This window comes from Scyliorhinus canicula, chromosome 1 (assembly GCF_902713615.1).
Source record: "Scyliorhinus canicula chromosome 1, sScyCan1.1, whole genome shotgun sequence".
Classification (NCBI taxonomy): Eukaryota; Metazoa; Chordata; class Chondrichthyes; order Carcharhiniformes; family Scyliorhinidae; genus Scyliorhinus; species Scyliorhinus canicula.
The window spans coordinates 24,405,618-24,430,305 of NC_052146.1; the positions used below are offsets into that span (position 1 = coordinate 24,405,618).

General features: G+C 42.0%; 1 protein-coding gene across 1 annotated transcript in view; it reads right to left on the reverse strand.

The window, feature by feature from the left end:
- The window catches only part of LOC119951523 (probable E3 ubiquitin-protein ligase HECTD4), a 415,771-nt gene that overhangs the window by 248,840 nt on the left and 142,243 nt on the right, over window positions 1-24,688 (reverse strand). Inside the window, 3 exon segments of the mRNA XM_038774748.1 lie at window positions 1,912-2,025; window positions 9,874-10,035; window positions 18,224-18,416. Coding sequence (XP_038630676.1) covers window positions 1,912-2,025; window positions 9,874-10,035; window positions 18,224-18,416 — 469 coding nt within the window.

Genomic DNA, 24,688 nt, shown 5'->3' on the forward strand with positions numbered 1-24,688 from the left:
TGCCAAGAAAATGAGGAGGCCGGGTTCCAGACCTCCACCAATACTCCTGTGGTTATTGGCTGGTTACACAAAAGAGCTACTCCAGAGACTTCCACATGATACCTTCTGGCAATGAAAATCAGAGCTCTAAAAAATTTGATCACACCCAAAGTTTGCAATTGTGGCTGCACCAACAGGGAAGTGAACTTTTCACTGTTTTATACCGAATCATAAAGGGAGAGATAATGCTATTTTCTTTTAAAATTAGATTTGCAAATGTTGAACTCTGATCTGATTTCTTCTTGGAATCACTGGTTAGGCATCAGCTCAAGTACTTGCACCGAATTCTTGCAGCCATACTTTTAAGAAGAATGCTAACGTCTCAGGAATGTTACAGAGTCCGGGAGAAGCAAGTGACAACATCAACACCAGATCCATTCACGTATTGCCCTCTGTAATTGTTTCTCCAGCAGCCAAATGTATATCTACCTCCCCAGTTTCCAACACCCCCCACACAAACAGATGTCTACTGTGTTAAAAATAATATTGCCAATCGTACAGAATTACTGTTGTTGAGCGAGTGCATAATATTCTCCCAGTCATTTTATTTATTTTTTTTGTTTGTGCGTGCGCTTCACTCTCTCTCTATATATATATATATATATATATATATATATTTATATTTTATTCTGTGTACATAATGGTAAATATACTTTGTTCAAAAACCCAATTAAAACATTTATAAAAATAATAGGAATGTTACAGATCAGATTTACTAAAATAATGCCAGCTATGAGGGAGTTCAGTTCTGAGTGAGGCTAGCAAAACCGGGCTTGTGCTTCTTGGAGTAGGCCAAATTAAGGGAACATTTAAGAGGCATTCAAAATTAAGAAGGGATTTTGGAAGAGGAGATGGGGCAAAATTATTTCCACTGTCACATCATCAGAAAGTGCAGATTTAAGATAATTGTCAAGATTTTTTTAAAGCCTGAAAGGATGATGGAAGCAGAGTGAATAATAACTTTTAAAATGTAATTGTATAATTGAGATGGGAAATTTTGCTAGGTAACGGGTAAAAAGCAGCGGACTAGGGCTAGTTGTATAGCTTCACAGAGCTGGCAGAGGTATAGTGACAAACGTGACCTTCATCTGCACTGTAAGATTCAGATTCTAAAGTTGTACTCATTGACCATTTCCTTGCCTAAACTCCAAAAGATTTATTTATTTTTCAAATGTATTTTTCTGCTTGTAGTTCAATGATTTAGGCAATTCAAAGAACAATTTTACTCAACAATGATTAAGCAAGGTTATCGTTGAATGTTGACACTGAACAAAATCCAACCGGATCAGTTTGTACTGTCATCTAAGTTTGTTTGTCCCAGGCAAGAGAGCCACTGCAACTCAAATACTAAACAAATAAAACCTCTGTGGCCATGCTGTTAACTTATGTTGGAACAGAAATCAGCAAACTGTCAAAATTTCCTAACACGCAACTTGGAAAAGATGAAGTACTACATTATTACAGCTACAGAGAAGGGATAGTGGGAGTAATGTCATAATGGCATTGCTCAGTGAATGAGGATACCACCTCTTATTTATTATAAAGACAGACTTACATTTATAGCTGCTTTTATATTGTTCTTTTACTTTAGAACAATATAGCCACAAGCTAAATCCTGGCTTTTATACTTAGTCTAGCAACAAAAAACAAAAAGATTCAACATTGCAATGGTGGAAACAGACCAAAATGTTGGATCGCAGAATCTCGACTCCAAATCTATCAGTAACCTCTGGAGTGTTCGATTATGTTCAACATTTTCAATGCACTTAATTTACAAGTTAGTTTACAGTAATAGTTAAACAGGTTTACAACCTACTTTCAACATCAAAATATTTACAATATTATTTTAATCATGCAATATATTGTCCTTACCTAGTCCTGGAACTAGAGCACCCCGCCCAAGGGAACTGCCAGCTGCATCGATCAGGTCAGCCCGGCTGCTAAATTGGCCATCCGCGATGTTAAACACCAGGCTAGAGGATAGGACTGAACAGAAAGGCACAATAAGTTATAATGTGAGCTCAAAACTAACATTTATTACTCATTGCTTCACTATCTTCCTTGGATGCAAATGAGTGGTTTTAATGTAATTCCATTGCTAACATTGTCTAGCACTCTAAATTCCTGCCCAACATCTTTGGGGCGGCACAGTGGTTAGCACAGTTGCTTCACAGCTCCGGGTCTCCGGTTTGATTCCCGCCTTGAACTCCGGTTGCCTCCTTGAACTGCTGCAGTCTGTGTGGTACACATACTCCAGAGTGTTGCTGGAGGCAGATTTCTAGGATTTTGTTGTATCTTCTGTCAAAATAAGTGACAGAGCAGCAACTAGCAATATTATACTCCAATCTTACACAACTCTCAAGGTTCTATCCAAATTTGGAAGAATTAATCCAAGAACGAAACTGAATGTTTCCACAGTGCAATTGGACAGAGTGCAAAATTATCAGGTATATAACATGACAGTCTACTGAAATCAGTTAAAACATCTACTGTACAACTATAAATCCTCATATTACATTCCACTTAAATGTTATTGACTACTTTCTGAATTCTCCCTCAGTGTACCCGAACAGGCGCCAGAGTGTGGCGACTAGGGGATTTTCACAGTCACTTCATTGCCGCGTTAATGGAAGCCTACTTATGACACTAAAAAAGATGATCATCCAAATGAAAATGCATCCGTGCAGAGGGATCTGGGTGTATTTGTTTATGAATTACAGAAAGTCGGTATGCAGGTACAGCATGTTATAAAAAAGGCAAATGGAATTTTACTGTGTTTTGCAAAAGGACTGGAATATCAAAGTAGAGGAGTGTTGTTGTAATTGTAAAGGGTGTTGGTGAGACCACATCTGGAGTATTGTGTCCAGTTGTGGTCTCCTTATTTGAGGAAGGATGTGGTGGCATTGGAGGCAGTTCAGAGGGTTGAGGTATGAGATGATCTCAAACCGTTTGGGCTTATACTCGCTGGAATTTAAAAGAACGAGATGGGATCTGATCGAAAGGATATAAAATTCTAAGAGGGATTGACAAAGTTAACGTAGGCCAAATGTTCCCCCTTGTGGGAAATCTAGAGCAAGGGGGGTCACAGATTTAGGTTGAGAGGCAGTAGATTTTAGAACTGAGATGAGGAGGAACTGCTTCTCGCAGAGGGTGGTGAATCTGTGGAACTTGTTGCCCCATAGTGTGGTGGAGTCTGAATCATTAAATGATTTCAAGTAGATATGTTTCTGATTTTAAAAATGGGTTCAAGGAATTTGGGGAACAAGCAGGGAGGTGGATTTGAGACCAGGAAGAGATCAGCCAGGATGGCGGAGCAGGCTCTAAGAGCTGAATTCCTTACTTCTGCTCCGAATACCGATGTACCCATGTACAAGCAAAATCTCTACAATTGTAAACAATGTCATTCCATATTCATTGTTAGTAAAGTACAATGCAAGGATTGTTAGCATCCTTCCAGTTAAAATTCATACTCTGCAGTTTTTCAAAATATTGTGAAAGACGCAAAAGGTATAATTCTCCTCTTCAATACAAAGACCATAATAATGCAAGCTATATCGAACACCCCCACCCAAATTAAATTTACTTCACAAGTTATTCTCATTAATAAATTTTAGCTCTCCCCAAAACACTATTTTCGCTGGACGATAGCTTTACGTCAGCTTGAGATTGTACAAGAGAATCACCTCCTCATCCATTTCCCTTCTTTTATTTCCCATAACAAAGTACCTCATTTCTGTCCACTGCTTTTTCCTTGCAAGGTCAGATTTAGATTGTCCAGCCATCTCTCAAGTCACTAACCTCCAAACTGCAATTGTTTTAGCAGTGTCCTGCTGCTGCTTACTGGACCATGGTTTTGTCTGAGATTGATACTGTCAATCTCCAGACATATTATGCTGCTAATATATTCATGGGATTTTTAATTTTTATATGTACGTATATACATGTAAACAGTGAAAAGCTATTATTGTAAAATATCAGATGTGCTACATGTCCAAAAATACAGAATCACTATTATTTCAACATACTTCATCAAGTATTATGCCAAAAACTTTCATTTCTTGCACAAATCATTTTTGACACACATACTCGATGTAAACTATTAATGCTTTGAGACGAAAATAAAGTACTTCAAATGCTGAAAATCTGAAAACAAAACAGAAAATGCTGGCAACACGCAAGTCAGGCAGCCTCTGCAAAGGGCGAAATAGAGTTAATGGCCTTTCAACTGAACTTGACATGGTCACTGATCGGATGGAATGTAAATGACAAAAGAGATGATGGTGCAAGCCAAAAGGGTTGTTAATAGGACAAGTAAATAAACAAAAGGAGGATCTAGAGGAGGCAAAGGGAGAATAAGCCACAGCTGCTGTGAATAATTGGCAACAATCGTTAGGATTTGTAAGGTAATATCTACAAATCTAAATATAATATCTCCAAATTTGCAGGTAACACAAAGCTGGGTGGGAGGATGAGCTGTGAGGAGGATGCAGAAGTGCTTCAGTGTGATTTGGACAATTGAATGAGTGGGCAAATGCAGGCAGATGCAGTATAATGTGAATAAATGTCAGATTATCCACTTTGGTAGCATAAACAGGAAAACAAATTATCTGAATGGCTAAAAATTAAGAGAGGGGAATGTGCAATGAGACTTGGGTGTCCTCATATACCATTCGCTAAAGGTAAGCATGCAGGCTAAACAATTAAAACATCCCTATTCCTAAACTCAAATCCTCTACGAAAGTCAACATACCATTTCCTTCTTTACTGCCTGCTGCATCTGCACACTTACTTTCAGCGATGATGCACAAGGACACCAAGGTTCCATGGAGTATCCACCTCTCTAAATTAACACCCATTCAAATAACAATATGTCTATTTTCCTACCAAAGTGGATAACTTCACATTTATCCACATTATGCAGCATAGGCAGCACAGTAACATAGTGGTTAGCACAATGGCTTCACAGCGCCAGGGTCCCAGGTTCGATTCCCGGCTTGGGTCACTGTCTGTGCGGAGTCTGCTTGTTCTCCCCGTGGCGGCGTGGGTTTCCTCCGGGTACTCCGGTTTCCTCCCACAGTCCAAAGATATGCAGGGGTAGGTGGATTGGCCATGCTAAATTGCCCCTCAGTGTCCAAAAAAGGTATGGTAAGGTGGGGTTACGGGGATACGGTGGAAATGTGGTTATAGGGTGGAGGTGTGGGCTTAGGTAGGGTGCTCTTTCCAAAGGCTGGTGCAGAATCGATGGGCCGAAAGGCCTCCTTCTGCACTGTAAATTCTGTGATTATGCTGCATTTTCCATGCCACTCAGCCTGTCCAAATCCTACTGTAGCATCTCTACATCTTCCTCACAGCTCACCCTCCCACCCAACTTTGTATTGTATCTGTTAATTTGGAGGTAATACATTTAGTTCCCTCGTCTAAATCATTAATATATAATGTGAACAGTTGGGGTCCTAGCACAGATCGCTGCGGTACCGCACTGGTTACTGCCTGCCAATTGGAAAAAGACTAATTTATTCCAACTCTTCGCTTCCTGTCTGCTAACCAGCTTTCTATCCATCTCAAGACACTACCTGCAATTCCATGCGATTTAACTTCACGTAGTAATCTGTTATGCAAGACCTTGTCATAAAATCTTCTGAAGCTCTAAATAAACCATACCCACCAAATGTAACTCTAGTTATATTTTATCTGTAAATTTGGAGGTAATACATTTAGTTCTCAAGTTACATTTTCAAAGAATTCCAGTAGATTCCTCATGGTACGCTCATTCAGAAAGGTTCCCCATGGTCGGCTCTTTTAGAAAGTTTGGGGACATGGGATACAGGGAAATTTGGCTGTCTGGTTGCAGAATTGGCTGGCCGAAAGAAGACAAAGAGTGGTAGTTAATGGAAAGTATTCCGCCTGGAGGTCAGTGACCAGTGGTGTCCCGCAGGGATCTGTTCTGGGACCTTTGCTCTTTGCAGTTTTTATAAATGACTTGGATGAGGAAGTGGAAGGTGGGTTAATAAGTTTGCCGATGACACAAAGGTTGGTGGAGTTGCAGATGGTGGAGGGCTGTAGCAGGTTACAACAGGATATTGACAGGATGTAGAGCTGGGCTGAGAAGTGGCAGATGGAGTTCAACCTAGATAAATGTGTTGATTCATTTTGGAAGGTTGAATTTGAATGCTGAATACAGGGTTAAAGGCAAGATTCTTGGAAGTGTGGAGGGACAGAGGGATCTTGGGGTCCACGTACATAGATCCCTCAAAGTTGCCACCCAGGTTGATAGGGTAGTTAAGAAGGCATATGGTGTGTTGGCTTTCATTAACAGGGGATTGAGTTTAAGAGCCGCGAGGTTTTGCTGCAGCTTTATAAAACCCTGGTTAGACCACACTTGGAATATTGTGTCCAGTTCTGGTCGCCTCATTATAGGAAGGATGTGGATACTTTGGAGAGGGCGCAGAGGAGATTTACCCGGATGCTGCCTGGACTGGAGGCATGTCTTATGAAGAAAGGTTGAGGGAGCTAGGGTGTTCTCACTGGAGTGAAGAAGGAAGTGATGTGACTTGATTGAGGTGTACAAGGTGATGAGAGGCATGGATAGAGTGGATAGCCAAAGACCTTTCCCCAGGGTGGTCACAAGGGGACATAATTTTAAGGTGATTGGAGGAAGGTATAGGGAAAATGTCAGAGGTAGGTCTTTACACAGAGTGGTGGATGTGTGGAATGCACTGTCAGCAGAGGTGGTGGAGTCAGTCATTAGGGACATTTAAGCGACACTTAGGCATATGGACAACAGTAAATTGAAGTGGTGTAGGTTAGGTTGATCTTAGATTAGGATAAATGGTCGGCACAACATTGTGGGCCGAAGGGCCTGTACTGTGCTGTTCTGTTCTTTTTGGCAAACCACTGCTTTCCAAATACTGTGAATTGAAATCCTTGATAATGGATTCTAGCAACTTCCCTAACTATTTTAGCTACCCTCCAATCTGTAGGAACCATTCCAGAGTTTGAAGAATTTTGGAAATCAACCACAATGAATCTACTATTTCTAGGGCCACTTCCTAAAGTACTCTGGGATGAAGATTATCAGGCCGTGGAGATACATCCACCTTCAATCCCATTAATGTGCCCAAAATCATTTCTATACTAATACTAATTTCCTTCAGCTCTTCGCTAAAACTTGTGTTCCTCAGAACTTCCGGTACATTATTCACATCTTGCTTTGTCAAGACAGAAGCAAATTCAGTTCCTCAGCCATTTCTTTGTTCCCCGTTATGAATTCCTCCATTTCTGACTGCAAGGGGCTTATATTCTTTTTTTAAATCAATCTTTTTCTCTTTACATACCTATAGAATCTTTTACAGTCAGTTTTTATGTTCCCCGCTAGCTGACTTTCATATTGCAGTTTCCCCTTCTTAATCAATCCCTTGGTTCGCCTTTGCTGAATTTTGAACTGTTCCCAATTCTCAGGTCTAATGCTTTTTTTTGTTAATATGTATGCTTCTTCTTTGAATTTATTATCTCTAATTTCCCTTGTAAACTATGGTTTGGCCACAGTTCCCTTTCTACTCTTACGCCAAATAGGGATAAACAACATTTGATGTTCACCTATTTGTTCCTTGAATGCCTGCCATTGCCTGTCCACTGTCCTTTTCAGAAATGTTTCCCAGGCCATCATAGCCAGCTCATGCCTCATACCATCATAGTTAACTTTATTGAGGTTCAGGATCCTGGTCTCAGAATCAACTACCTCACTATCCACCTTGATAAAGAATTCTATCATATCATGGTCACTCATCTCCAAGGGTTCTGTCCTGCAGATGTAACCCATCCAGTTTGAACAGGTCCTATCTCCCCCAGAACTGGTCCCAATGCCCCAGGAACCTGCAACTCTCCCCCTCACACCATCTCTTCAGCCACATATTCATCAGAAATATCCTGCTATTTCTACTCTGACTAGCACGTGGCACTGGTAGTTGGATTGGATTTGTTTATTGTCACGTGTACTGAGGTACAGCGAAAAGTATTTTTCTGCGTGCAGCTCAAACAGATCATTTAGTACGTGAAAAGAAAATACATGGTAAGGCAACACATGGAGTAATCCTGAAATCACTACCTTTGAGATTATTTCTCGCTTTTCTTCCTAACTCCCTATATTCTGCTTTTAGGACCTGCCTTTCTTTAGCTATGTTGTTGGTACCAATGTGTACCACGGCCACTGGCTGTTCACCCTCCCCTTCCAGAATGTCCTGTCACCGCTCTCGAGACATCCTTCACCCTAACACCAGGGAGGCAACATACCATCCTGGACTCTGGCTTGTGGACACAAACTCCTTTCTACTCCCCTTACAATTGAATCCCCTGTAACTATTGCATTCCCACACGTTTTACTCCTCCCTTCTGCAGCAGAACTAACAGTACAGCAACTAATTTGGCTGTTGCTGCTATCCCCTGAGAGTCATTCCCCTCAACAGTATCCAAAATGGTAAATCTGTTTTGCAGGGAAATGCACAGAGGAGATGCCTGCACTGCCTGTCTAGGTCGCTTTCCCTGCCTGGTGGTCACCGATTCCCTGTCTAAGCCTGTGAGCATCTCTCTATATATGCTATCCACGACACTGTGGATGCTCCAGTGTCTCCAGCCATTGTTCCAGCTTCAAAACCCGGCTTCCAGGAGCTGTTGCTGGAGACACTTCCTGCACACATGCTGGTGCTGGGCACTGGAAATGTTCCTGGATTCCCAGGCGGAGCAAGAGGAGCAAACCAAAGCTGTGAGCTCTCCTGCTATGATTTACCATTTCAAATTAAATTAAGTTAAATTAAGGCTAAAGGAATCATAGGGTGTTACTTGGGTGATCAGCCATGATCATTTCTAATGGCGGAGTAGGCTCGAAGGGCCAAAAGGCCTACACCTGCTCCTATTTTCTATGTTTCTATGTAATTTTTCAACCCAATTGTTCAACAAGTCCAGGTGATGAGGTTGTTATCATGGAGTTTCAGCTGAACAGTATCATATGATACTATGCAAAAGACAACGGTCAAAATCAAAATGACAAGCAAAGACTAAGTTTTACCAGTTCTGATGCAAGATCATCAACCTAAAATGTTAACTCTGTTTTGATCTCTCCACAGATGTTACCCAACGTGCTAGTTTCGGCATTTTCTGTTCTTACTAAAACTTTGCTCCCAACTGGTTATGCACTTAGGGTAAAGGTAAGGTAAAATCACCATCGTCCAAGGTGACCACAGGACGCTTTGAGGTGGAGAGCTGACTGGTGGTGATTTAACCCAAGCATAACCACGCCTCAGACACGGGACAAGGTTGAGAAGGCAGGCTTTCATGAATAACCTCAGCTCAGTCGGTACGGGAATTGAACCCACACCGTTAGCCTTGCTTGAACCAGTTGTCTAGCCAAGTGAACTAAATGGCCCTTGGGGTATGGAATGCACTAAAGCAGTTAAAGTCCTCTGTGTCTCACGGAAGTGCTCCGACTGACATTACATTGAACCTCAAAGTCAGATGCATACTATTTGCTGACTCAAACTAAACACATCTCAGAGGCACAATTGTACATTCTGTCCTTCTAAACTTTGCATCAAAATGATACTTTTAGGCAAATAATGATAAATACAAGATCTCATGGTTAGAAGTCTGTGAATGGTTATGGTAATAATGGTTATGGACCTTAAAGGCTTAAAGCATCACAACAAGTAAATTGGGGCAACAAATACGTGTTCATAGAAGGCAATACGCATCACATACTGAATAGAACGAACAAGATCAGATCGTGAATTCGGCATCCATTCACGGAGGTAAAGAGGGGTTTAAAAATCAGAACTGACTTACCTTTTAAAGAGGACAATCCACTTGTACCACCAAACAAGGAGCGTGTTGCAGAACTCCCGGATCCTCCTGGTGGTGCACTAAGCATTACCAAGTAAGTCCCACATGTATACATAGGGGTCTTCCTTAATGTCTTCAAGGGTAAGCCACAGCTCGTGTTTGCTGCTAAATTTAGGGGAAAGGAAAAAAAGTCACATTTTGCTCACATTCAATGCTTTTCTCCAAGGACAAAAGATTAACATGGAGTCAATTCAGTCTTCCCAAAAGATAATTATTAGTAAACATGATTGTTATCAGCTGAAAGTCAAAACTAAAATAATCAAAATTAAAACAGATGTTTACTAAACATTTAAACAAATCTAGACAACATTAAACTAATGAAAATCAAGCCTCTCAATCTAATACCTTAAGTATTTCCACATGCATCACCAATTTACAGGTTATAAAAGCTCCGAGAAAAGATGATGAAAGAAAATCCCAACTGTTTGGGCTATTTTGTTTTCTAAGATCAGGGAGACTAGGCGAAATAGAAGCCAACAAACATGCGTGCAAAATTCCAGAATTCTTTGACGTCAATGTTCCACATTTAGTGCCACCTACATGAATGAACCCTACTGTTGAATCCGCAGTAAGCAGAATGCATAGACGATAAGGAGAAATTAACACTGTTTATTACAGTACAAATCCAAATCTCGTTCACTCCCCTAAGGGTCTCCTTCCCCAACCTGCACCCAGGCGTTGATTTGGATACAAGCTGGGGTTTTCCTTGTTAAGTGGAAGCCACACCCCCTAAAAGGGGAAGTTCATATTACAGAGGTCATGGGAAACTGTATGGTCCTGATCCTGGAACCGACATAACACCTACCCTGAGGACGACAGTGATTTGATGCAGGGGAACTCGGGTGGTCAGAATGTGTCAGATAACAAAGAAAATGTCAAATGTCACAACCACATATTCAGCCAGAAGAAATGCCTTGGAAAAAAATGCCTTACATCCGGAACACTAAAATATATCCTCAGCATTCCAGTCAAATCAGCAATTTGGTACAGGTATACACCTTCCAAACAAGAAATCTGTCATAGCTTAGTGATCACTACAGTACCATCTTTGATGAATGTGGCGACTAGGGGTTTTTCACAGTAACTTCATTTAAAGCCTACTTGTGACAATAAGCGATTTTCATTCCATTCAGTCAACTAGAGCATAAGGATGGTAATGAAGCAATAAATTAAATATATATTAAAATACTGCACTCTCCTGAATCATCGACCCATCACCATTTAGATACTCCCAAATAATCAGGACATTCCTACAGAACAAGGGTTCAGAGACTACTTCAACTGTCTCATTCCACCCCATTAAGGCAACAGCAACATGCCTGTTTGCTCCGTTCATCCATGTTTCTTTTACATTCTTGGGGGGGGTCAGATCTTTCTTGATGCCAGACCTGCAGATGCGTCAGCTCCTTTCCCCTTCTGTGGTTGATTATTAGGCAAACGCTATTCAAACTATGAACACGCCGAAGAGTGAAACTTCTTCAACCATCAAGAAATAATATTAACTCATTACAGTAATAATCCTGATCGGCTTTTAAATGAAAGCTATTGACTAATTCACATCTCAAAGCAACATAATAAGCTGTGATGAGGATAAAACCACGACAATCCTAAAGACACAATATAATTACTAAAAACAATGGTACACAGAGGTCTCATCTTCAGTTGCAGTTCCAGTATTTGCCAGAAGAAATGCTTGTAAGGCAACATCATTCACAACGTGCAATGCTGGTAAATTTTGTTCCTGAGTATTGTTATGGGCCACGGTTTAGGAAATTCCAATGTATATTATGGAGTTCACCTGACCTATAACTTTTTTGTTGAATTTGGCTAGGATGAGCACATGAGCCTTCCTTTCTGGTATTATTCAACAGACATGAAAAAACATAATACATACGATAAATACACAAATTAAATACATAGACACAGGCAACAGGTGAAGCATGCGGAGTGTAATACTACTCAGTAGAGAAGATATGTGGAGAGATCAATTCAGTCCATGAGAGGATCTTTCAGGAGTTTGGCAAAAGCAGGGAAGCTGTTTTTGAACCTGTTAGTGCATATTCTCAGACTTTTATATCTCCTGCCCGATGGAAGAGGTTGGAAGAGAGAATAAGCTGGGTGGGAGGGCTCTTTGATTATGCTGCCCGCTTTCCCAAGACAGCGGAAGTGTAGACAGAGTCAATCGATGGGAAGTGGTTTTGTGTGATGGACTGGGCTGTGTTCACAACTCTCTGCAGTTTCTTACGGTCTTGGGCCGAGCAGTTGACATACCAGGCTGTGATGCAGCCAGATGGGATGCTTTCTATGGTCATCTGTAAAGATTGCTATGAGTCAATGTGGACATGTCAAATTTCCTTAGTTTCCAGGTTTTGTTGTGCATTCTTGATCATAGCGTCGACGCGGGTGGATCAGAACAGATGGTTCGTGATGTGCACTTCTGGAAGTTTGAAGCCACCTCCATCTCGGCACCATTGATGCAGACAGTGTACGATACTTCGCTTCCTGAAGTCAATGACCATCTCCTTAGATTTGCTGATGTTGAGGGAGAGATTGTTGCCATTACACCATGCCACTTGGTTCTCTATCGCTCTCCTATACTCTGACTCATCGCTGTTCGAGATCCAACCCACTACAGTCGTGTCATCAGCGTAGATGAAATGAAATGAAAATCGCTTATTGTCAAGGGTAGGCTTCAATGAAGTTACTGTGAAAAGCCTCTAGTCGCAACAGTCCTGCGCCTGTTCGGGGAGGCTGGTACGGGAATTGAACCGTGCTGCTGGCCTGCCTTGGTCTGCTTTAAAAGCCAGCAATTTAGCCCAGTGTGCTAAGCCAGCCCCTGCCAGCCAAATTTTGCCACACAGTTGTGTGTATATAGGGAATATAATAGGGGGGTTAAGCATGCAGCCTTGCAGGGCCCCGGTATTGAGGGCTAGTGTGGTGGAGGTATTGTTGTTCATTCTTACTGATTGTGGTTTTTTGGGTCAGGAAGTCAGGGATCCAGTTACAGAGGGAGGAGCCAAGTCCTAGGTTTTCAAGTTTCGATATGAGCTTGGCTGGGATTATGGTGTTGAACGCGGAGATGTAGTCAATGAATAGGAGTCTGACTGAAGTGGGGGGGGGTTCAGCGATGATACCTCTTAAAACTGAATCGTTAGCATGCCACTAGAGTAGGATTGAGATGAATTATAGGACTGAGTAATCATTATCAACCATTAAACATGTATTTTTAGGACATAGCAGTGATAAGTAATCAAATCGGATTTAGGATAGCTAACTTGACCAAAAGGACATTACTTCTGACATCTTGTCTATGTGAAACAATTCAGGGTTCTGGTTCTGTTGTTCGGTTTCTCACAAACAGTCAGTGCAAGCAGCTGTCAGGATGAGGATCAATCATGCGCTGCTTGCGATTCTATTGGGTGAAGTTTGAACACTGCTTGCAATTCTATTGGATAAGTTTAAAAGTAGCAGCTTCAGGGATTGGATCGCGTCCAACTGGGGTGGGCTATTGATTTTTGAACGTTGTATAATTACTGTGATCGGGTCTTTGTTCGGCAGAACAGGTCTTGGCTGATATCCAGTCTGTTCTCCATGTACACATAACCAGCTTGATTAAATAAGCGATCTTGTCCAGGTTGTGGTGTTTTGTTCCTCTCTGTACTGAGCTGGGCCACAGGGAATAACCCCACGTGGAAGCTGACTCAATACACAGGTCTTAAAACTGCTCCTACATCACTGACATAGGAGTTCTTGTTGTTGAGGTGGAGGGCCAGGGAGATGGTACCTGCTGTGGACCAGCAGTGTGCGAATTGCAGAGGATCAAGGCATTCTGGGAGTATGGAGTTGATGTATCACATGACCAACCTCTCAAAGCACTTCTTAATGATAGATGTCAAGGCCATCGGACGGTAGTTGTTGAGGCACGTTGCCTGGTTCATCTTTGGCACCAGTATGATAGTGGTCTTCTTGAAGCAAGTGGGAACCTTGGAACTGAGTAGTGAGAGGTTGAAGATGTCCGTGAACACATCCGGCAGTTGGTCCACACAGGATCAGAGTGCACAACCAGGGACTCCATTAGGACCCATTGCTTTCCAAGGGTTCACTTTCAAGGCCGATCAGACTTCGGAAGCTGTGACGGTTGGTATGGATATGTCGGAGGCTGCTGGGGCAGTTAGAATCATAGAATCTCTACAGTGCAGGAGGCCATTTGGCCCATTGAGCCTGCACCTACCCACTGAAAGAGCTCCCCACATAGGCCCACTTCCCCAGGCTTTGCTTTGTAGCCGTTATGTTGTCTAAGCCTTGCCACACAGGCCCACTTCCCCGAGTTTTGCTTTGTAGCCATTATGCTGTCTAAGCCTTGCCACAACCGACGAGAGTTGTTGGTTCATTATTCACAATCCTACTGTGAGTACAGACAGAATCATTTTCATTGTTCAGCCTCCTGCTATTTCCACCACCAACTGGTTTGCAGCTTCAAATTTCACCTCCTGAAATCAGTGGGATGAATTCTTCAACTAACTCTGATGCAGAAGAGAGGTAGGAGAACAAATTCATAGCTTGTTACCTCATTACAATTCTTGTGATCAGCACTGATTGTTTTCCCTCTCCTCCTCTTCATCTACATGTTGCTCTTGATGACATACGTAAATAAGGCTCACTCTTTTGGCTCAAAAGCCAACTTCACTTCCCTTTCACGGCATTCATTTCTGCCTGTTAGACAAGTAGTACTCCGTAATCTGGAACCCACAGCCATGACAACAGCCATTCTGTCCGATTCGATGGGGGGCCTCCATTTCCCCCTTATTGTTGGGTTGGGGCATTCTGGAGGCTTGGGGTGGGAGGGGGATCTAGAGATCGGGACGCCATTCCTGCAATGTTCGTTCGTGCAGGAAATGGGACAAGAAATAAAAATGAGTGGCAGTGGCTGGCACTGCTACCTTTCATTGCCAGGGACTTGGGTTCAATTCTGGTCTTGGGTGACTGTCTGAGTGGAGTTTGCACGTTCTCCCAGCATCTCCGTGGGTTTCCTCTGGATACTCAGGTGTCCTCCCACAGTCCTAAAACGTGCAGGATTTGGTGGATTGGCTGTGATTGTTAAAATTGCCCCTTAGTGTCCAACGGTTGGGTGGGGTAACAGGAAGAGGTCAGGGGAATGGGTGTATAGGTGCTCTTTCAGAGGGTTGGTGTAGATCCCATGAGCCAAATGGCCCATGGCTTCTGTAATGTATTGGCATCTATGAGATTCTATGAGTCGATGGACCGAGTGGCCTAATTCTGCTCCTATGTCTTATGGTCCACATTGAACCATTAGTTCCATTTTTGCAAGACAAAAGCTAAATACTAATGCTGTAAACCTGAAACAAGAACAGAAAATACTGGAAAATCTCAGGTCTTCCATCAGAACAAAATTCAGTCTGAAATGCTGACTGTTTCTCTCTCCAGACCACATGGTCTGTTTTTATTCCATTTTTCCAACGCTCTTATCCTCCCAAGACGTATCATACATAAACTCCAAATCATGCTGAACTCTTTCACTTTTATTCTATTCCACATCATGGCCTGTACAACAACACACATTGGCTTTTTTAATGAATCAGCTGAAAATCTTCATTTTGATTTTCAGGCCGCTCTATGACATGACCCCATCTTATCTCTGCAATCCCACTACTTCTGAGCACGCACCCTCCAAATCTCTAGTTCCAACATCTCTTCCACTGATTGAAATCTGTGGTTCTGATGCGGTGGGATAGGCACACAGTACAAATATTATTCAGTTTATTACGATTACACATCCTTCTGGTTAGAGCAGAACTCATTTCAGGAATGTCGGACTCCAGATTCTCCAGCTGAAGGAAGAAATATGCTGCTGAGGCAAGAATACAAAATGATGAGCAGCATTCTTGTTCCAATACCATCTTCCCCCACCATATCCTCCTTCTTAAAAACTGAGAAAAGGTTTCTCTGGAAAGGCTGTTTACTGTAATCCTGAAGATGCTACTAATCCTCAATGATCTCTTGCCGAGTGCATGTGGCATATTTAATCCGCTTACATCTATCAGAAACTCTCTTGTACTTATTAGTGAGCTCAAAATCCTCAGTTTTAATAATGTGAATTCCTCTGTGCATGTCTGACTTTTTACCAACTGAAATAACACTAACTAATGAGCTTTCGGTGAACGTCCTAAGTGGGGACAACAGTATTAATTGTACTTTGGAACACAAGGTTCTCTTCCTCTTCCTAGATATCTTGCACACCCTGGCCCTGTCCACTTCCAAAAATCAGCAATAGCAAAAATAATGCGCAGCATGATCAAGAGTTTGCACTTGTTGGATGTAATCTGTAGGCTGTGGAAGTTTTGGATGGAGATATTTTACATGAGGTGCCAATATCCTTCTTCGGAAAGAATGCCACAATAAAACTCCGACTAATACTATTCAGTACAAACAAAGCTGTGTTGGATATCTTCTCCTCTTACAAAAATATGTCAGCAATTTTAAGTACCCGAGGTACAATACTCAAAGAAACCTATTTTCTCCCACATATTAACCTTTGTATTCTGGACCATCTCAAGATAAGGCTTTCATTTTAAATTATATTTCTAAACAGTTAGAAAGAATGATTGGAAGCCCCATACAAGGAATCCAAAATTTTGTTAGCTTGCAATATTCTCAAATTTAAAACAAATTTCAATGTTTTGAACTCAATGTTAAAATCCTTAAAACTTGCAACGCGCTGTACAAAACCCAATGAAGAGATAAGAAAATCTCTTCACATCAAATGCACATAAACAGCATAATTCAGCCCAGTACCAAAACAGAACATTTCAAGTGTCTGCGCCGTACAAGTTTGGAAAGAGAAGAAAAAGCATGCATGAAGCTGGCTGCTTGATAATCGTTGCTGAAGTATTACTAAACTTCTGAGGGCATACAGAGGGGTGAAGTATCAGAAAGCCATCAAATCCTCCACTGAACAACGTTCCTGATGACAGTCAAGGGAGTGGTGATTCAAAAGAAATTCTGATCAACCAACGTTATTGTGCTTCTGAAACTGAACAGATTTGCATGCTGATTAGGCAGCCCTCGACAAGTGGAAAAAATCCAAGGGTGGTTTAAAATAAGTGGGAAAATATTTAATATGGAGCAATTTTTAAGTCAATTGTTTTAATTGACTCACAGCTAGGTAACTTTCTGCCACAATTGTTCTAAATTTCATCTGAAAACACAGCGCCGAAGACCCGAGTTCGATACCGGCCAACGGGTAATCCAACGGGTCACTGTCCGTGTGGAGTTTGCACATGTTCCCTATGTCTGCGTGGGTTTCACCCCCACAACCCAAAGCTGTGCAGAGTAGGTGGATTGGCCACACTAAATTGCCCCTTAATTGAAAAAAAAAGAATTGGGTACTTTGAATTTTTTTAAAAATCTGCAAAGTTTGACATGTTAGCCTGACCCATCACTACGGAAAATTAGGAAAACTATAAAGAGATTCAATGTGGGTTGGTTTGCATATTGGCATCAAAAGGCCAATTTCTAAATTGGACACTATCCTGCTTTGAAATTGCCCTTATCCCCAATCTCGTCAAATTAAAGTAACATCTTTCAGGGAAGATAAATATTTTTTGTTAATTAATCAGAATGAACAGGGAAAGCTCATGCTATTTTATTTTTCTAGGACTTCTAAATGTTGATTTGCAATTATTTTGTGTATAGCAACTAATCTTGTCAATCAGAACAGTAGACTTAAAATAATTCAAATACTAATCACTTCCTCCTATTTCCATTCTTTCCTGTTACTGTCATAAACATTATTTAGTGAAGGTCAAGAATGTTGGGGATTGGAACAATTTGAACACTTTGGTATACTCCAATGTTAAATATCAACCATTCCATTACTTATCTGGTTTGGAACAGCTGAAGTTAAGCTTTGTTCAATGTACCTCAAACCAAAATTACAAATATTACCAATTCACTGAAATGTGATGTTATCATTTTCTACACCTCAGATATTTAGATTTAGATATTTACTCAGTAACAAACAAGGAGTTATTTTGAACTGTGCACTCGTACTCTGATATTTGGATTAAAACTATCCTGAACCTCTCTAACTCAAGACTGTCATATCCACCACAAGAGATGCCATTCATTACACTACCATGTCAGTCTCTTTCCAGACAAAGAATTCACATGCGTACCACATTTAAAGAAAAACAAGAGCTGAACTTCAACACGGTCAGCTAGCAAAACAAATGTTTTAGGCCCACAGGATCATTTTTTAAAATATGTTTCTTACCAGAATGGTCTTCCTTCAACGTGTTGGTAATTGTGGAGCCAGTAAGAGCAGCCAATGTAGCGGATGGGGAGCCACGATATCGGGAAAGTCGACTCAGTAACATCTCATTTATACTTTTTGCAGATTCCCCCTCTTTTCTGGTTAAGATGGTTCGTTCCTGGAGAGGGCAAGCTGTGCAGCTCTCATTTTGCACCTACAACCGAAACTCAAGTGTCATCACTGCAAGAAGATTTAACACATCATACAAAGTACATTAAAGCATAAATCCCGATATAATTCTGCACTGACATGCTCCAAAGTTGTCGAGTCCATCACTTGCCGACAACTAATAGTAATCATTATTAGTGTCAGAAGTACAAGGAACAAAGAACAAAGTAGGCTTACATAAACACTACAATGAAGTTACTGTGAAAATCCCCTAGTCGCCACACTATGGTGCCTGTTTAGGTACACAGAGAAAATTCAGAATGTCCAATTCACCTAACAAGCACGTCTTTCAGGACTTGTGGCAGGAAACCGGAGCATCCGGAGGAAACCCACGCAGACACGGGGAGAACGTGCAGACTCCGCACAGACAGTGATCCGAGCCGGAAATCAAACCCGGGTCCCTGGTATTGTGAAGCAACAGTGCTAACCACTGAGCTATCAACTTGCTTCCAACAAGCAGAACTGAAAAGGATGAAAGTTATTGACCTAAAACACCAACTCTGTTTCTCTTTCCACAGATGCGACCTGCGCTGAGTATTTCCAGCATTTTGTTTTTATTTCCAATTTCCAGGACCCCCTCACCACCCCAACTTACCTGTTACGGGGCCCGCGAGCCCCCCTCACCCCACTTCATAAGGTCCTGATCCCCATGGCCTGATCCCTGGCAGTGCCAACCTGGCACCCTGGCAACTTGACACTGCCGGCCTGACACCCTGGCAGTGCGCCTGCCAGTCAGGATAGTACTGCCAGGGTGAACGGGTGGTCGTGCCAAGATGCCAGGCTGCCAGTGCCCAGAGCCAGAGCGTGTACTGCCCTACCCAGAGCCCGACAACCCGGGGGCCTCCAATGGTCTGGGATAGCTCTCCAGGTGCTGTTACGCCTGGTCCACGTTTAATGAGGTCTCCCAGGCACAGGTGTTCGATCCCAAGCCGAGGGAGAATCCGGCGTCGACATATTTAAGTGAGCCTAACTGTTCACTTAAATATGCAAATCTGGATCCCGCCCATTGAGGACAAGATCCAGATTACATCTCGCAAGATCGAATAAGACTTTGCAATGTGTTCCGAGCGTTGTCAATCTCGCAAGAGACCTCTCGTGAGCTTTAACGGTCTTGTTGCATCCCAAGTTGGGCGTGACTAGGCCATTTGATGCGGCCCCTCACCTTGCCTAGTCAAGTTACGAAGGAAAAAAAATAAGATGGTGGGTGTGTTCAGTCCACATTTTAGGTCAAGTCTCCGACTAACATTGCTGAATTTTGAGGGGTCACATCATGAGTGTGCAAGAGTGGCTACGTTTTCGCTAGCTCTGGCCCCGTTCGCCTTTTCGTCCATTATTTTATCTTGGTGCACATTTCATTTTTTTTTGGGATGCATGTCTTCCACTATGTCGCTGGTTGATCCTGATTGGAGTTTTATGGTGAGGAGCAGAGTTAAATCGTAGAGAATCCTGTCGGAGTGGGCTGAGGTGGGGCACAGCTTGTGAACAGGCCTTCGCCTCGGTGTGGTGTGCAATGGGATGATAACTGGCATTGAGAATATTGCTCTGGATGAGGACCTTGGCTTTGTGTGAAGGACTTTGGAGCTGAGTTTGAGGAATTGCAAGGTAATCCTTGGGAGAACAGTGGAGGTGCAGGAAAGAATCCTTGTCTTCGATAAAGAGCACTTTCTCAGGTGAGGGCCGGCCTTTGATTCATTGAGATCCTGCTGCATGATGTGTCATCTATTGTAGAGATCTACCATGCGCATCCAGTGAAGTCTCGCAACACTAAAACTCAGTAGAGATTTGAGTTAAACTTCTCAGATAGTTCCTGATTGAATTTGAAAATTGACTGCCATGCTTTAGTAATCTTGATCTGGAGGTTGGGCATATCAGATTCGATGGAGCACAGTGTATCCGGTCTTTGAGACCCGGAGTCATTTGGGCCCACGACCACTGCCCTATATTATCATGTTCTTGATGCTCGTCCTGAGGGGATGGAGGCCTAGGCTATGACCGCTTGGGCTCCGGGGCGGTGGCATGGTGGAAGTGAAGGTGGTTCATTCTGTGGTATCCTCAAGAGATCCTCAGGAGTGATTGATGACCGTCATGGCTTTGGCCTTGTCGAGCAACATAGATGGTATTATCCTGCAATTCTTCAATATTCTTGTGTGTTACCCCTTGTGATTATATTGTCAATTATTTTGGCAATTACATCATAGGGCGCCTAATTATCAGGTGTCTTAATGCTGCTTCTCTTCGGTGATCAGGTATCCCCAGCTGGGGCTGGTGTAATCTTTTTTTGTGTGTAAATGGAGGTGGTGCACTGCCCTGGGTGTGGTTGGAGAGGTGCAGGACCAGCTGAGGGGTAGGTTTTGGGGTATGCTGGAGGTCCTGATTCCTGTATGTCAGATGTGCTGACTAGGCCAGGTCCGGTACTGTGTTGTTGGCATCATATTGCCCCTTGGATCTTGGGATGTTCCTTCTCGAAGGCACTTTTTTGGCACATCGCGAGAGGCTCTGATTTGTTTCTTCTGTGAATGGGGGCTTGGAGTTGAGTAGAGCCCTGTAGTTTGATCAATGTCCTGTTGCCCTCATAATGGTCGGGACACTTTCTTGTTTGAATGAGCAGCTTCTCCATTAATGGGTGATAGCCATGCGCCGGGGCAATTACAGGCCCACAGTGGAGTCTTGATCCTTTGTTATCCTGTGATCTGCATTTGTTAGTTCTAGTTCTCCTTCCTTTTTCTTTTCTTGGGAGATGTTGACGGCAAAGATCATAATCTATACATGTTGCTGCTGGTTCTCTATGTATAAATGTGTGGAATGATATTGGTCCCGAGATTGAGGTTACGTTGCATTGTGATATGTAACACCCTTTTATAATTGGGGTTCCGGTGTTTTTTCATTGTATTTTTCCTTAAATAATAAGGTATAAAGAATCCGTGATTGGTTCCCACATGGGTGCAGATGGGTCTGGCATCCGAGGAGGAGGTTGCAGTGTGCCATTGGAACCTCTGGCACTGCTGGAATAGAGGGAAATATATACTGGTGCACGCATGAACATGGCGTAAAACATTTATCCTGAATTCTGGAGGCAATTGTGAGCATTCGCCGCGTGGGAAGATGTGTACCACTTTACTATGTTTTCATGGCTTTATCCTGTTTCTCCCTTGTTCTCTGGTTGGGCTTACAGAAGTGTCAAATTATGTCTAATGATTGTATTGAGCTCATTATACTGCTATTCCCTTGACCTCTCTCCATATCCATGTACGCTGAGCCTTTTGTTTTGCTTGTTGTGCTGTATCACTTATGTGGTTTTGTTACGTTGTTTGTTAAAATGTAAAACCTCAATAAATCTACTTTTAAGAAATAGCTGAAGGTTAGAGAATAAATAAAAGAAGCTGCTCAGTGAGCAGTGGGATATATACTTCAGTGCAAGGAGATGAGTGAATACATTTTGACATTGTACACAAATTTTAGTAGTTGTGGTTGAATTAGGGTCAGATCTGTGCCAGAGCCACTTGGAAGTAGATCATAGTTATTTCTGAAATATGGCTCAAAAAGCTCAACACTTCTCAGTTACAAGGAGGGTATTTTCAGACGGGATTAAAAATGGAAGGGGCACTATATTGGTTAAAGAAATTACTACAGTTAGAGGAGGGCTGATATGAAAATGAGCATTAAATGAGGCTTCATAGGTTGAACTCAAGAACAAATAAAGGTAAGTCACACTGCCGAGAGTTTACTAGTGACCTCCAAATAGTTTGAGGGAGACTGAAGAACAAATATGTATGCAGAGTTGCTGAGAAGTGCAAAAACAAAAATACCATCTATACTGATTTTTAAAAAAAATTCATTTACGTGATGGGGGCGTTGCTGGATAGGCCAGTATTTATTGCCCATCCCTAGTTGCCCTTCAGAAGATGGTGATGAGCTGTCTTCTTGAACTACTACAGTCCCTGAGGTGTTATTAAGTGTGATAAGGTATGGAGGATAACCAATTTTTCCCCTTTCAGGGACATTTTCTTAGCTGGTACATAGACAGTGTAGGACAATTTGTCAGCTTAGTTGTACAAAACAAATCTGGGCAGTTGGAGGGGTTTTCAGTAGGAGGGTATTTCAATGACAGTGATTATAATTAAGTTAAGTTTAGAATATTTATGGAAAAGAATAAAGATCGACAAAAAACAAAAGTTTTAAATTGGGAAAAAGCCACTTTTGCTTAGCTGAAATGTGATTTGGCAAAAGTGGGTTGAAAACAGCTACTTGAAAGTGACTCAGTATCAGTGGGAGAGGCATTCAAGGTGAAGAACTTCAAAACAAATGTTCCTAAAATGAAAATAAGACTCTGAAATCTAGACCCACTTGATGTGAAAGAGGGTTAGGCAAAAAAAGGAAAATTCATGCAGATTAAAACTCAATGCTGCAGAATGCAGAGTGTAGAAACAGTTCAGGGGTGAAATTAAAAAAGGAAATTTGGAAAGCAAGGCAGGGTACAAAAAAATATTGGGAAGTAAAGTCAAGGTTAACCCCAAAGATACTTTATAAGTACATAAAGAGCAACAAGATAACTAAGTGTAGGATCAAGTAGAGACAAAAAAGGTATCTTGTGTGTTGAGGCAGAAGACATGGACATGGTTCTCAACAAATACTTTGCATATTTTAACTGTTAAGGAGGGGTGTGAAAAATTGGATGCAATAAATAGAGAGGAAGGAAATGTCAAGATGTTTTAATTCTTGAAAGTTAATAAATCACAAGGCCCAGATTAAATGTTTCTCAGGCTGTTAACAGAAGCAAGGGAATAGATTGCAGAACCTCTGGCCATCATTTCCCAATCCTCTCTGGCTGCAGGCGTAGGTCCAGAGGATTGCTAACATTGTATTATTGTTTAAAAAGGGAGGGAGGGAAATCCCCAGTGATTACAGGTCAGTTAACCTAACCTGGGTGGTGGTCTAACTATTGAAAAATAATCTGAGACAGGGTATAAACCATCATCTGAAAATAATTCATCAAGGGCAGTCAGTGTGAGGTTAAGATAAAACCATGTCTGACTAACTTGCTTGAATTTGAGGTAACAAGGAGGGTTGATGACTTGATTCATGTGGTTTACATGGATTTTAGCAAGTTTTTCAAAATGGTCCTACATAGCAGACCATTGAGGAAATTAAAAGCTCCTCAAATCCAAGGAAAAGTGACAGGTTGAACCAAAAACAGGTTCAGTGTCAGGAAACAGGGTTACGATCAACAAATATTTTTATGATTGCAAAGCTATTTCCAGCGTTGTTTTTCAGGGCTCCGTATTGAATTCTATGCTGCTTGTGGTAAATATCAATAACTTGGACTTAAATGCAGAGGACATGGTTTAAGAAATTTGCAGACAGTATGAACATTGCTCATACGGCTAATAGTGAGGAAGAAATAGTCGACTGCAGTTACGATATGAATGGACTAGTCAGGTGTGCATGCAATGAGAAATCGAACTTGTGAGATAATGCAGATAATCGAACTTGTAAGATAATGCAGTGTTTTTCAAACTTGTTTTCCAGCAACCCATTTTTACCAACCAGCCAACCTTCGTGACCCACGCCAGGCGACCTTCCCAACCCACCATTTTCTCTTACCTTTAATGTGAGAGGTGAGCCAGCTTGATCATCTCGATCTCACTCCAATCAGGTTCACAGGAGGAGAGGTAAGACATAGTTAGCATCCAAGTTTCATCAGCAAACAAATCAGCCAGAGAGGACAATTTCTCGAGGAGGAAAGCGTGGATTTCGCACCTCAGTTCGTAAACTCGGAGTAGCTCCCCTGTTGACTGATCACTACAGTAACTCTTCAAGCAGATGAAGTCCACCGCCATTAGGATTGACTGGTCACGGTTTCGATTCAATATTTTAATATAGTCTAAAAGGTCAGCAAAAAACTTATAACCACCCTTCAGCACACAGAGGGCAAGATGTGGTGATTTCCCATGGTTTTCATTATAGCCTTTGCCAAACGTTGATTAAACCATGAGGAACATATACGCTCTCCAGATCATGAGTAATGTTTAGGGATGCAAAACAGGTAGAGGTCATAGCCTTGTCCATCACCTGTGATCACCACGCAGTCAGCCACTGCTATCGCACTTTGAACCCGGGTTCAGGTCCCAATACTCTTGGGCCGCATGCACAGTGATGAGTGGGCAAGCATGGGCAGTATACCCGCATTTTTTAGCTGGTCGCAGCCGTCATTTTCAAAGTCGCTCGCAGCCGGCATTGTTAAAAGCCAGCTGTTGCGCG